Genomic DNA, 14,823 nt, shown 5'->3' with positions numbered 1-14,823 from the left:
ATCAGCACAATGACTGCTGCTCGACTTCACAGGCTGGGCTGCTCTGGATGTCAAAATCCAAGAGACGCATTCCCAGGCTTCAGCCACCGTCCTAACGGATGGTGAGGCCGTGCTTCCAGCATCGCTACCACTACAACGGGGTGATTAGTTAATCTCATTCCCAAGCCTCATAACTGCCCCACACTAGGTTAGCTCTGATCCTCCCAGCCCTCTCTGCTTACTTACAATAGTGCTTCAATGGTTCCATTAGCGTCACAGGATGGAAAAATAATTCCTGCAAGGGCTGTGACCTCCCAGGTGGGCGGTCTGCATGAACGAACCTGAAACAAAAACCTCTTCAAAAGGGTACTGGGACACAACTGAGAGAGAGATTACAGGGAGCGGACAAGAGAACAAGGGAAATAATGTTTAAGCAGGTAATGAAAAAGAGAAATGCAAGACTCGGAGCCTCTTATTTATTAATAAAGACCAGCTGCTGTTAGGACAGAGAGTGCCGCCTGCTGGCATGCACAAAGCCTCTCCAAGGCAGGACTCCTGGCTTCTGCTCGTGTCTTTGCCACCAACTTTCTGTTTGACCCCAGAAAATCAATTAGAAGGTGGTTTTCCAAATTAATGTTCCATGGGAATTGGGCACATGACTGCTCCCACTACACCTATAACTTTTTTTTTTCTCTAGCCCTCCTTGGAATGAGTATATTAATACTTACCTATCTGGTAGAGCTGCCGTGAGGTTAATTTAATATTTGTAAAGTAATTTGATCTGGGGCTAGAGGATGCTGTATAAATGCAATGTATTACCATTAAGAAGATCTAGGGAAAAGCCTCTCCCAGTCTGGTAAGGTCACAGAACTGTGCCTCTGTGCAGAAAAATATCAGACAATGAGGTGAGGTGGAGCACTTTCAGATGACTCTGTTTTTCCTGATGAAAAGAAAAGCAGTCAGTAAAACAGAGGTAGACTGTTGCAAATGAGCAGAGTATTACAATATTCTGCCATATATATATATTTATGGATATATACCTATATATATATAAAACCATATAAATATATATATAAAACTTTCCTGTTTCTCTTCCTGATCCTAATGAGCAAAGATGACTGGATGCCTAAACACAGCCTTCTTGAGCTCTTTGACTGAGGAGGGCTGTGCTCCACCCTTCTTCCTTTTTTCTCTCCTCATAATCAAGGTTTTTCTTTTCATATCACAGCAAACTCTCCTTTGCCTTTCTAGCACCTGCACAGTCTCATAGTAAGCCGCAATGCACTTATTCAATCCTACCTTAAATGTCCTGTCTTTTATCTCCCAAGCTCACTATCTGGATAAGGTAGTGAAAGGTATGCTCTTCCTTCCTATTTTTCCTATTGTCTTTGTGTTTCTTTTAAAAAAATGCACCGTGAACATGCTGTGTTGAGGTTGCATCTCTTCCTCATTGTCACCAAAGTGCTCCCTAATGTCTGGAAGGGTGAACTTTCCAGTCATTTAGGTAGGAAATACCTCTGTAAGTGCTGTGACCCTGTGTTAACATCGTATCAGTGTTCCTACCCGTCCCCTTGTCCCTGCCCTCCCCTCCAAATCATCTCTCATCCTCACGCCTCCGACCCAGGTAAGGCAAGTCAGGAGGAAACAAGAGTGTCTGTGAATACACCAGGAGCCCTGTACAGTGATGTGTTTTAATTAAATGTCTATGATCCATTTTGTAACAAGCAGGTGAGTGCATTTTCTGTGTGGAGTCTTCATGGTTTTGATCCATGCCTGCAAAGTCTTACATGGGAACTTTGAGTAATGATTTTTTTTTTTTCTTGATGCAAAAATGTTATGACCACAAAGCCTCTGGTTGTATAGATCTGCAAAATCTATTGAAATTAATGATGTTGCATTAGGTACACTACAACAAAATCCAACCCTACGTTCCTATTTGTAAATGTAAAGCAAGTCTAGGACCCAGGTCTTTCTTCAATGAAGAAGAAAAGGAATTGAACTGTTACAGAATAGAGGTAATCTGCTATCTTAAAAAAAGCTCAGTTTTTTATTAATCAGAGCAATGAGCTAAATTAATTTAGAACTTTTAAATAGAAATAGACAGTTCTACAATGCACTTAGCTTTCTAAAAATACTGAAATAGCACACATCTAGTTAAATACAACAATCTGACAATAAATATGATTGAATTGGACACAAATTTCTTTCCGCATGGCTGATTTGACACGAACAGCAACACGGTGCTGACACCACACAGCATCATATGTTTGCTGGTTAAACAAACCAAAAAATCAGGTTGAACAAATCAGTTTCTTCCATAGCATTACCCTCCTTTTCAGGTTGTGAGCAATCAGAAATAGCAGCTGTTAGAGGCTGATGAAGAAGGACAGATATGCCAAAATATTTGTCCGGTGAACAGTTAAAATGAAGTGTCTGCCATACAGGGCTCTTGTGGTGTGACAAGAAACACGGTTGCCCTACTGACTTCACTTCTCTGGATGAATTTACAATCTAATGTTTCTCTCTTGTTTCTGTTGAGGCTTAAAGGCAGGTTCAGGTACAATCACAAAGAGGGAAAAACTTTGAACAGAAAAACAAATAGTAATGATAAGGAAATGTCCACAGTTTAAATAAGGAGACTGTCATCTTCAGTGTAATGCAGCAACTGGTAGCTGTCCTTGGACCCCTGTTTACAGATCAGTGGATTGTTCAGTGGTAGTTAGTTTTCTCTCATTGCTTAGCATCAGTAAAACGTACTTGACTTTACTTAAATTAGGAGAAAAAAATATATTGTCCTTCTTAGATGAAGGAAAGAGGGTCACTTGTTGTGCCCTTATGAAGTAATAGTGGTGGCATCCTTAGAGGAAGGTACAGGCCATCACTAGGGAGTGCGATCAGAACCTCCTGTTAATGTTCCACATCTCAGTGTTTTGCATTTCAAAACCCCAGGACTCCTCCTTTTCATCTCAACACGTATTGGAGAAGGCTGGATCAAAAGGTAGCAGATAAGCACCAAGGGGATAGAAAAGACAAGAAATCAACCTGCAGGGCCAGGGTCCAGGGACCTTTAGTACTGATTGGCGCATTCAGTGGCCCAGGTTTTTTTACTAAGTCTTCTGTAACTGTCATTCTTCCTCTGGATAGCCTTTTGACTCACCTTTATGCCCAAGAATAAAGACACATTATATTTAGTGAGTATTTCAATGGGTAACAGGCTAAGCAACTTACTAAGAAAAAAAGATTGTCTCTTACCATGCATGGCCTCTTTTGCAAAGATTAGCAATAGCTGAAACGTTAAAAGTACATGTTTTTTACTTGGCTAACTACATGGTGTGCATTTTTCAAAACTAAATTACTCATGCCCTTTTGGCTTTCTTAATTATTAACATCTTTCTGGTTGAAATCCCTTCCCAGTAATCCTGTGTTGTCAAGGGTGAGCCTGATTTACTGCTGAATCTTTCCTACAGCTTTACAATAAACCAGTAAGTCAGAGAAGATGTAGAATTGTTTCTAAATTGGAGGGCAAGTTTCAATATAAAACATCAGCATGATTAAACCAGGAAGCTCTAACTAGAATTGGAGTGGAATCTTCTAAGCTAAGGCCTAATTAACACTGGTAATGCTTAAAATGAAAGAGGTGCCTACTATTAAAGAGGTGCAGATTTCAGAGAGAGCATTTCCATCCAGAATACCATTGGAGCTGATGGTACATCAACATAATTAATTTCTATTGTCGGTTATCAATTCTCGCTCTTAAAAAATAACCACATTAACACTGTAGTGAAGCGTATAAACAGCTAGTCTGAAATGTAAAGATGCTGAACAACATTTGAATTCAGGGATGGCTGCAAGGTGACTTCTTTGGGCTGCTCCTGAAGTCTGAGAAGCAGTGAGAACCCAAGGTCTGACCACAGCCAATTCCCTCATTTGTACAGTTATAAGCACTAGGAGCTCTAGCAAGTAACATTTTAATCTTCGTTTTACAGGATGCATCTGATTAAGGGTTTCTGGATTCCCACCATCACAAAATATCATGGTGGTAGTTTAAGAGTTGAGTGGTTTCCAGGACATTTTACCGGGTTTCTCATAATTTGCAGGGATCAGCTCCTGCTTTGCTCCTCCCTTTCAGTCCTGCAGAACTTCTGCAGGTCACTTACTGTTTGTTGTTCTCTCAGGCTCCAGGTGTTTGCATCCTCACACGTTGCATTCAGCCATGTCCTACTCATTTCAGAGCTCAGCCACTGTCTATTGGCACTTGCTAGAACATCCATCAGTGCTTTCCTACTGACAGTGGAGGACAGATAATAGCCTGATCTTTTAAGTCCAATTTCAAGTGGCAATGAGGCTTGGCTTGAAGAAACATCCCATTGAACATTGTTTATAATTGGACTAATTAGAGAAGGCCTTAACTGTACAGATCATTAAAAGCAGATTATTTTACCAATAATCTTAAAATGGCAGGAAAATTTCTTACTCTGGTGACAGTCTCCTCTGACTCTGATACTCTTTTTCTTGTCTAGTTCAAAATTAGTCCACATTTTATATTGCTTCCCTGGTCTGTACTGTCTCTTGCATGGCAGACCTGACATCTTTGTGAATGTCCCACGGTATCATCATCTTTCAGCAGCACTTTCATGTGCTTCAGTTCGAAACTCACATAAAGGGTTTCCCACCACCACCTCAAAAAGACCTATTCATATACTTAATTCTCTTAGTCACCCAAATACAGTTAACAAACACAAACAGGAATAATGGACCATTAGTGACTCCAGCTATGAGAAATCAGAGCTACAAGGTTATGGTGGTGTAAATCTGTGAGGATTAAGCCATCCTGCTGTGTTGATATTCAGAAGCACTCTGGAGACAAGATGATCTTTTTTCTTTATTCCCCAGCATGGGGGAAAGGAGAGGATAAAGTTTATTTGTATCATCTTTCCGTCAAGTGCTTTGAAGTGCACCATTTGTGGAATGAGGAATACTGTACGTTCCTATCTCTGTAGTGTTAGTGATGGTCAAGTCTTTATGCAGGGAACCACTTTAGAAATGGTAGTACTTATAGGTCAATTCTCCTAGATATATTGGCCTACACATCTGTGTTATCTTCTAAGTTTCTGAAGGTACGAGTCCTCTGACAGCTGCTGTTTGTGTTGTTTTCTATTAATGGTTTCCTTTTTCATGACTTCTGAAGACTGTCTGCTCTCCTACCAAACCCATGGCACAGCAGAGGTACAATTTAATCCTCACGGCACTGATACTTTGCTGTACCTTGTAATGTAATAGTTAAGATCTGAAAACTTTTATGTTGATAAATCTGTGAAGAAGAGTTTATCTCATTAGGAAACAGTTCTTGCTGACTCCTTGGAAGAGATTTATCTCACTAGGAACCAGAGATGACTCTTTCCTTGGTGGGAAGGGGTAAACTTATTTTCTAGACTTGAAAGATGCCAAGACAGCGGAGTATGAAATTACAGGTGGGAGTTAGCTGACTTTAGTTATATCTACAGCATAGATGCTTATATCTCATCTAGTCACCCTGGATTCCCTTAATAGTCAAGAAGAGGAATAGATACTTTGGGACAGCATAATCTCATGAGATACTCTCCCTCTGCTGTCTCTCCTCTCTTGACTGATGCTTTTCCTCTGTCTGCTTTCCAAGATGTTTGACTTAGTTTCTCTGGGTCCAGATTAAGAAGATTCAGAGGAAATCCTGAAAGTCCATTCAAATACTCTCAAACACGTTTCATATAGACAATGAATCGCACACAAAACACAAAGACATAGGACTGAAAAGGGTCTCCTCAGTTAGAGTCCAGTCTTCTGCTGTCAGGGGCAACCACATTGTGTAAAACTTTATATAAATTTACCAAGGTTTATGGATACATATAGTGAGGCATCTTCTCCTTAATACTCCTACTGGGAGGGTACTCCAAAACTTTATTCCTTTGATCCTGGAAAATTGTGGGTTTTTTCTTTCTAATTTCCAGCCAGAATTTATTCATGCTTGGTTTTTTCTTTCCATTTGTTCTTATGCCAGCATTATTCTCTTTAGCTTAAATAGCCGTTTTCCCTTCTCACTGTTTATCTGTTTCATGAATTTGTGGAAAACAATCATGGTCTTTTCAGCCTTTGCTGTGCTAGAGTAGACAAAGCAAGCTGTTCTCATTTCCTCAGATGCAGAAGGTGCCTCATTCAAATTGTATCAGCTATTTTCTGCCACTCCACATTCCCCCTTTCCTAAGCCTGGGAGAGTAGAGCACATGCAGTTCCATATGAGCTCCTAATTTTTACAGTCATATTAGATTTTCCTTATACTTGCTGGACACTCCTCACATGAGACATCTGAAGATCATTTGCTTTTGTCAGTCTCAGAGCAAGTGATCAATCACTACAGTATCTTTTCTGTCTCATAGCCAGATCTTTGCTTTCGAGTTCTTTGTTCCAAAGATTAGGAAATGCAAAATATAATTGAAACAAAAACAATAAAATGGAATCCCTCTTTTCCCTCTGAATTTTCATCATGTAAAACTTCATAGTCCTAACTTAAACTGTTTCTGGGATTCGCATCTGTTCCTACATGGCTTGGAACGAAACCCAGGAGACTTTTTGTCTTTAGTTCCCAGCAAAAACTTCTAAAACCTATCTTCGTCCCGTTGCAGAAAATAAGAGTCTGCTCCAGGAATTAAACACTACTTCTTGGGTTAAAAATCTAGTGGTATCCAACCATTCTTCTCTCATCCTTCTACAATGGTGTCTTCAACTTCTCATCGCCCAACTCTTTTTGGTTCTCACTCCACTCCTGTCCAGGTCAACACCACAGCACCTTTGCAAGGAGTTTCCTGCTCAGCCTTTGCAACTCCAGGAGAGAAAAGAACTTCTTAGGATGGGTTATAAAAAGTCCAAGCAGTAAAAACATGAGGTGTGCTCAGTGATGATGCACCAGCCAAGCTCTAATTGACCCATGCAGAATACACAGAAAGTGAGATTTCTTCAGAGGTTTTTCATCTAGACAAATTTAGGCAGATTTATAAAGAGGGGGAAAAGTCCTATCTGTACCATCAGGATGGTCCCATCCAAACTGAATTTATCTACTCCAAAGTGGGATTACCTACCTAGCTAAGTAATTTTAGCAGGTTATTTTAACAACTAATACACTTCTTCCTCTCTTATTCTCCAAAACAGCTGGATGCTTTCAGCTTGTACTGAAAGGAAGTAAAGGGAACAAACACATGAAGTAGCTCTAGCATGGAAAAAATATCAGATTAAATGGTTAAAAGTTTGGCACTGTTGTAAGTAACTGAAGGCAGGATATTAAAATGGAGAAATTCAAGTAGTCTTGCCTATAAATAGCCCTTGTGTAGTATATAAATACTAATACAGTGTATAAATACCAAAATACACACACACTCAAGCATGCTCACACATACACAGACACATTACATCTCCCCACTGAATGCACATTTGAAAAGACTGAAATACAACGAATATGTTTGTAAATGAAAAATTTATTTAAGATCCTTTTAAAGGGCTATTCCTTACCACTTTTGTTCCTTTTTCCATTTGGTCCCTGTAAATCTGTCACTTGTTAGAAAAACAATCCTAGAAAAGATGTTAAGTTCACCATGAAACAATTCTTTAGTTAAAAGGCATTTCTGAACTACATTTCCCCAGACTCATGATGACGTGGTGTGCTCTACATGCTGTCTCAGCACTTCTTGAGCAGACCCTCGTGCATCACGCGGTCAGCTAGACGTTGCAATGAAACATACCTTTCAGTACTCTTTGCCATCATGTTGTAACCCTTTAGGACAAGATAACTCGGTGTTGTTTGCACAGTTTCGCAAACAAACCTGTCTTGCAAAGCTGAGGGCCTGAAGAAACTCAAAATATGTGGCAGGATTGCACAACACACATATAAATAGAGAGGGCCTTAAAACAGGGCTTAGGAAGGCTGAGTTGTGTTGCTGGTATAATCAGTCCTGCTGAGTGACCTTGACAGTAACTTCAGTCCCTTGTACTTCAGTTTCCTAAGCTGTAAAATGTGTCTTACATTTCTGACAGCTTCTTGGTAAAGATTTTTGAGCTCTGCAGGTAAAAAGCCCCCAGAACTGTATAACCTAAGCAGCCTCCCTCACACTGCTGCTTACTGTGGAAATTACTCTACTATTTTCTTGGGGGGGAGGACAAAAAGGATGGAAATCTCAGCAGGAGGTCATCAGATGAGAAAATCAAACCCTAGTGAGCAGACTGGGAGCTTGGTATTCATCTCCCCCTAAGTTTTATCGCCTATAAAAGAAATGCCTGCCTCTGTGCTGGGCTCTCTGTATCATCAGTATGAGTGTCTAACACACACGAGGGGATTTATGCCATGGGACAGTCTTTTCCTCTGCTGACTACAGAGAGAGTTGAAGGTATCTCCATTATAGATGAATTGTAACCCAATGAGATAAATTCCACCCAAAATGACTACAGTAGAGAAATTGGGTGTTCTCCAAATATTTTCTAACATAGGAAGCACCTTCTCTTTCCAGCCAGCTTTGGCTGCTTACCAGTCTGAGGTCTCAGTATTGCTAAAAGCCAGCTGCTTTATCCCGCTGGGTGTTAGGTACTTTAACACCACACGCAATTTAGGTAACCCCAAATCTTGGTCTTACAAAGCAAAGGCTTTGAGATACTCGGAGGGCAGGGTGAGTTTTACAACCAATGAAGCAGGAAAATCTCATTGCCTCCCCAAAGCCCACCATTCCCTCGATCCAATTAGTGAGGCTGTGCTGTGAGGACCGCCTGGGAGACAGCAGCCCATTAAGTGGTCACCACCATCCTGATACTGAACTGGGGCAGTTCACTCCAGGTGGGAAGACACCAAGTGGGAGTGGAGAAATAAACCGAAGGCAAAGGGAAAAAGCTGTTTAATTAGCCCTTTTCCAGGCTGCGTTGCTTTGTCTTTCCAGTGCATTTGAATGTGTGGCTGTTTGCCTTGCAGAGGGATGCCCTGGCTTGTGTAACGGCAACGGCAGATGCACTCTGGACATGAACGGCTGGCACTGCGTCTGCCAGCTGGGCTGGAGAGGAGCGGGCTGCGATACTTCCATGGAGACGGCATGCGGCGATGGGAAAGACAACGACGGAGGTAGGACACGAGCACGTGTGATATGTCAGGCTTTGCAGAGCCTATAAGCCTTGCACAGCGAACAGTCAGCTGGGCTTGATTCTGCGGGGCAGATGATTGGGTTTTGACAGCTGGTGGAGAACAGATAGTGAAGCCTGCCAGGCTGACTCAGCCAGAGTGGATTTGAATTCAAATGAAATGGATTTGGACTTGGGGTGTCAGGCCTGAAGAGGGAGGTTTGTTTATCCTCAAATCAGGTCCATATACCAGGGAGCAGGCAGAGGCTATGCACTCCAGTCATTCCGCCCCAGCCGGGTCGCTCAGCAGTGACATGATGGGACCACCTCAGGCAGCAAACGCCCCTGACTGTTCGAACTTTGGCCTCACTGCCTGAGGTTTTCATCGAGGCTCTCTGGTAGGTCACTGCTGACTTGGGATGGATGTTCTGCAGAAACTTAGAGGCTTCAGTGACTGAGCCCCATGCCCACAAGCCATCCAGTCCCTCTCAAACCATGTTTTATTGATTACAGTTCCATATGTAATGATGTCAGGCATGTGAATAATTGCTCTGCGTAATGCAAACTTAATATTCAGAGTTATCTCATTACAAAGGAAACCCCGGTGCAGTGTGAAGGTTTGAATTAGAGGGCAGGAGATGAGATATTAAATTTAAGGCATCAGGGAGACTGCATAATTTGTTTTGTTGTCACTCAGCAAAAGGCTTTGTAAACCACAAGTCTGGGCCAGGACCCAGACTGTGAAGTGGAGACTGCATTTTGCAAGCCTCTGTTTTATCATATTCACAAGAACAGTACAGTTAAAAAAAAAATAAAAATAGCCAAGCCAAGACTGTGATTATCTGCTTCACAGCAACTGGGATCCTGATTGAAAATTTAAAATACTTCTGCACATCTGGCATGGCAAATGGACCAAATTATCCCTTTAGAAAAGATGGAAAAAATTGGAGCGCCATACAAAGAGTACACACTGTAAAACCAAGGTCGCTTTTTGCCTCACATGAAACTGAATATCACTGTACTCATCTTTCCTATTTACAGCTGACACAGGGCAGCAGTAAAGTTCATCACATCAGATGTGTAAAAATATGGTAAATAGAGCCAAGGATAATCCCAGTTTCCATGGAAAAAAATAACTAACAAAAACCCTGTGAAGTTTTTAGAAAGAGAGAGAGGGAAGAAGGAGTAATCCAGCCTAACATACAATGTAGACTACATCTGTATAACATCAAAAAGAGCATGACCAGACTCTGAGCAGGTTGGTGGAACACCATCTCCTCATATCTCCTAGTTCAAGGTGCTAACCTTGTAACTGGGTTACCCTCACCTTGAAACAAGCCGTTTGTCGCCTTGCTAGCCTGCAGGACAGCAGATGTAGACGGGAGAGACAATTGGCATCGACATGTTTACAAGTTAGTGCACATCAGCTGCTAACTTGCATTTGGTGAACTTGTGTGGAGCAGTGGTGTACACAGCTAGAGCAGAGCAACTGATAGGCTGTAACATATTGCCTTGTGACAGATTATTCATGTGTCAGAGCCCACAAATGAGTGTTGACTTTACTCATGGTACACTAAAAAAAAAAATACATGTACATGCTGTGTATTACAGTTTACAGATAATCCATGTCATACACTACGCTATTCCTTTGATTCTGCTACATTACTGCTAAGGACTCTCCTCAGCTGGAAAGTGGAACAGTGGAATATGTTTACCTTCTTGACTTGATTTTTATACATTTTTATGTATCATTTCTATTTGTGGGCTCAAATGTAGAATTCAACCCCTGACATGTAGGGGCATCAGCAGTGGTGAGGCACTTCTGCTTTGAAGCCCGAGTTCCTTGTTTAGCACAGGGATTCAAATATAGTTACATGGACTTGTGAAGAAAGGCTGATTCTGGACATGTTTCCTAGTTTTTATGCTGATTTCTATAGCAAGACAGCTGGAGACATTTGTAGAACCTCCGTAGAATAATCTAGGTTGGAAGAGACTTCCAGCAGTTGTCTAGTTCAACTCCCTGCTCAAAGCAGTTCTAATTACATCAGGTTGCTCAAGGCTGTGTCCAGTCAACTCTTGAACACCTCCAAGGATGGAGATTCCAGGTCTCTGGGCAACCTGCTCCACTATATGACCATTCTTATATTAAATGTTCTTCTCCTAATATCTAATAATTTTCCATGTTCCAACTTAATGTCTGTTGCCTTTTGTCCAGCACCATCTGAGACATCCTAGAGTACCCCAGCTGGCTTCTGGCTTCCCCTTCACAATAGCTTGGATCTCCAGTAGAGCACATATATATGTTTCATATGTGACAGCTACCTTTGGATTTCTCAGATACCCAAAGGCAACTCAAATAACACTAGGCACCTGTGTTTAGAAGCGGAATTGAGCCCATATTTGATGCAGCCACTTTGTCACCACAAACATTATACCTCTTGAAAGAGCATGTAGTATGTGTATGAGCACTATGGCTTCTACCTCTTTTGGGATCCTATCACGGTCTCTGGAGTGATGCATGCTCAGGGCTGGAGAAAGGTAGTTTATTTTGATTCACCATAAAGGATTTCAGGGCTATCGCTGCATTTGTCTTCATATGCACATGAATGTAGGCAATGGAGATGGTAGTCCTTTCATGAAGCTTTAGAAATCAAACATCTGAGTTAGTTAGGCAACGTGGGTACCATCAGCAGAGAGAAATAGAGTTAGAGCATCATCTCTCTAAGCTATTTCAGATATCACCTCATAGGTGCCTACTTTTGGTTGGTGACCGCTGCCCTTTGAGTCACTTTCTGCACAGAGCAGCATCTCTCAAAGCTGAGACACCACGGTGGGGCCATTCACGCTACTGGGGGGGGTTCACTCTGCCTAAGCTCATCGGAAGCTGGTTCCTGTGCTGTGGTATCGAGTGTCTGCTAATCAAGATCCCTGCAGCCGGAAATTCCTCAGGATAATGGAGCAGAAGTCAGAATCTTTTCCATCAGATCCCAGCCTAATCATACCCTGAGGGAGATGGGTACCAAATTACAGGGTGTGTTTGCCTCTTAAATCTGGAGGCTGTTCAGATAGATAAACAATAACAAGCTAAGCAGAAGTCACTCAGAGAGAGACTCGGTGAAATGTAATCCCTGTTCAGGTTAGAAAAAGGGTGTCTCGGAGAGCAGTCCCCTCTCCACACAGGAGTGTCATTTGTCAAAGCTAGCACTTAGGTTTCACACCCAGGTCCACTTTATTTACACTTTTAAACAGAAAGCCCATCAACTTGAAAGGAGTTGTAGCAAGTAACTGAGAGCAGGCGATCATCCAGTATCAGTCAAGGGAAAACAGCGCGGTGACAGAGCTTTAACAATCTGGGTAAAAGGCTAGGATTTTGCACATATGACCTAAGAGGCCACCTGTATTACAACAAACAGGAGGTGTTTCCTTAAAACAAGCTGAGAAAAGTGGTTCTTGCCTCTCTTAGGCAGAAAATAACGTCTCTAATTCATGGCTGCAAACACTACCTGAGAGTAGTCCTGTCTCACCCCACACTGAGTGCTTTGTCATGTGCTTGAAGAATAAGAAGTTTGAAGGTTTAAAAGACCAAGGAAATTATCTTCTGTGACAAGTCCTAGAAGTGGAGTTAATGGCATTTGACAAAGCCTTGAGAAGAGGCTGATATTCCATAGGCTAAATATGGGCTCCGTTGCTTTTGTAGACTCCTCTGTTAGGAACAGAGTGTACAGGAAAAAAGGACAGGAAGAGGAGAGGATATTCTTCACAATCTCACAGATATGCTATTGGGCAGCAAAGCTGTGTTAACCATCTTTGCTCCGGAGAAATCATCTAACTGTGTGACTCCGTCCATATTGAGAGCAAGGGAGTTGATCAGTTCCCCATTTCACTGTCTGGATACATTGCACTGTCCTGAAACCATGAGAGAATTACAGATATTAAACTAAATTACTCTTTTGGCCTAAAAGTTCTGTCTGATCAACACAGTAACTTCACTTGAGGGCATTTGTTATTGTTTTGGACTTTTCCAGAGTAGCCAAGTCTTCCAGATAGGGTAAAGCTTGCTGGTTCTCCGGGAAGTGGAACTGACTGCATCCTTCATTTCCTGCTTTGAACAATTCCAGTTGCTAAACAGCTGCTGAACTCTGTGCAAAGTCAATCTACTTTACTTGTGAAAAGCAAGAGTCTTTCTCAGATGAAAAATATATCTGGGATATAAATGTTCCTAATATTATCTAACCCTTCATATTCCTTAGAGATTGATATTCAGTTGTCTGGTGTTCTCTGCTGCCTCTTCCAGATTTAAACACTTCCAAAGGCTTGTGTTAGTGATTACTGCAGGCTAATTTAAATAGATAGATAGACAGATGGATTGATAGGCAGATAGATGATAGACAATCTTCCCAGTCAAATAATGCTGGCCAATCCTAACATGTATTGCACACCATTACATAGAAGTTGTCATGGTTTAAGCCCAGCCGGTAACAAAGCACCCAGCAGCCACTCGCTCACTCCTCCCCACCAGCCCCGGTGGGATGAGGAGAAAATAGAAAGGCAGGCTTGTGGGTCGAGACAAGGACAGGGAGGGATCACTCCCCACTTATGGTCATGGGCAAAAACCAGACTCGACTTGGGGGAAAAAAACAAAATCAGTTTAATTTACTATCAATCAAATTGAAACAAGGATAATGGGAAGTAAAACCAAATCTTAAAACACCTCCCCCAAGCCCCCTCCTTTCTTCCTGGCTCAACTCCACTCCCGATTTTTCTCTACCTTCCCCCCTCCCAGCGGCGCAGGGGGACGGGCAATGGCGGCCGGGGCCGGTTCCTCGCCCCTCGTCTCTGCCGCTCCTTCCTCCTCAGGGGGAGGAGGACTCCTCGCTCGGCCCCTGCTCCGCCGTGGGCTCCTCTCTCCCCGGGCTGCAGGTGGGCGTCTGCTCCCCCGCTCCCCTCCCTGGGCTGGGGGGGGACAGCCTGCCGCCTCCCCGCGGGCGGCGGGGGCATCCCCTCCTGCCCCGCTCCTCCTCCCCGCCTTCCTCACCGACCTCCATGTCTGCACGGGGGTTCCTCTCCCATCCCAATCCCCTCTCCGCTGCAGGTTCCCCTCCTTAACGCCGCTCTCCCAGAGGCGCTACCGCCATCGCCGACGGGCTCGGCCTGGGCCAGCGGCGGGTCCGGCTGGAGCCGGGGAAGCTTCCAGCAGCTTCTCACAGGAGCCCGCCCTGCGGGCCCTGCCCCGCTACCAGAAAAACCCCACCACACAAACCCAAAACAGAAGTATAGCAGCTTCATTTTTCTTACGTGTCACCTGGTCAATGGTCTTCCTTTGGGAGTGAAGAAAATAAACCATCCTGTTCTCTTTTTCTGCAAGAATTGTAGCAGCGAAGCTTCTGCCCCTCAGCTTATGTCTCATTCGTGACAGCTACATGCAATGCATTTAGCCTAGCACGAACACAGGGTTCCAGTGTACGTGTGGCCCCATTTTGCCTTTGCAAGTTCAGTCTGTGCTCCACCAGATGCTACCCAAGAGCTGGCAAGTGGAGCAATCCTTATGCTTTCCTTCCCTCTATCCTCCTGGGCCAGAACAACTAAAAGTTGCCTTAGTCTTCCAACCCTGGAGCAGTGAGCAGGTCAGAGCCACCAAGCCACCACACACGGGATTTTTGCCGTTCCTTGCAGCCACTAGAAATCAACTCCTGCTTCAGGGATGATGTAATACAGGAATGG

The 14,823-nt window shown here is 43.0% G+C and overlaps 1 protein-coding gene across 9 annotated transcripts in view; it reads left to right on the top strand.

Annotated features, from left to right (window-relative positions):
- TENM4 (teneurin transmembrane protein 4) overlaps nt 1-14,823 on the top strand; it is a 599,338-nt gene that overhangs the window by 477,880 nt on the left and 106,635 nt on the right. For all 9 annotated transcript variants that reach the window (XM_052812175.1, XM_052812176.1, XM_052812174.1 and 6 more), the window contains one exon: nt 8,960-9,106. In XM_052812175.1, coding sequence (XP_052668135.1) covers nt 8,960-9,106 — 147 coding nt within the window. The remainder of the gene's footprint in view (nt 1-8,959; nt 9,107-14,823) is intronic.

The sequence above is a fragment of the Harpia harpyja genome, chromosome 17 (genome assembly GCF_026419915.1).
Source record: "Harpia harpyja isolate bHarHar1 chromosome 17, bHarHar1 primary haplotype, whole genome shotgun sequence".
NCBI classification, from domain to species: Eukaryota; Metazoa; Chordata; class Aves; order Accipitriformes; family Accipitridae; genus Harpia; species Harpia harpyja.
Note: the sequence above shows the minus strand (reverse complement) of the source record. Positions and strands in the feature narration are given on the sequence as shown.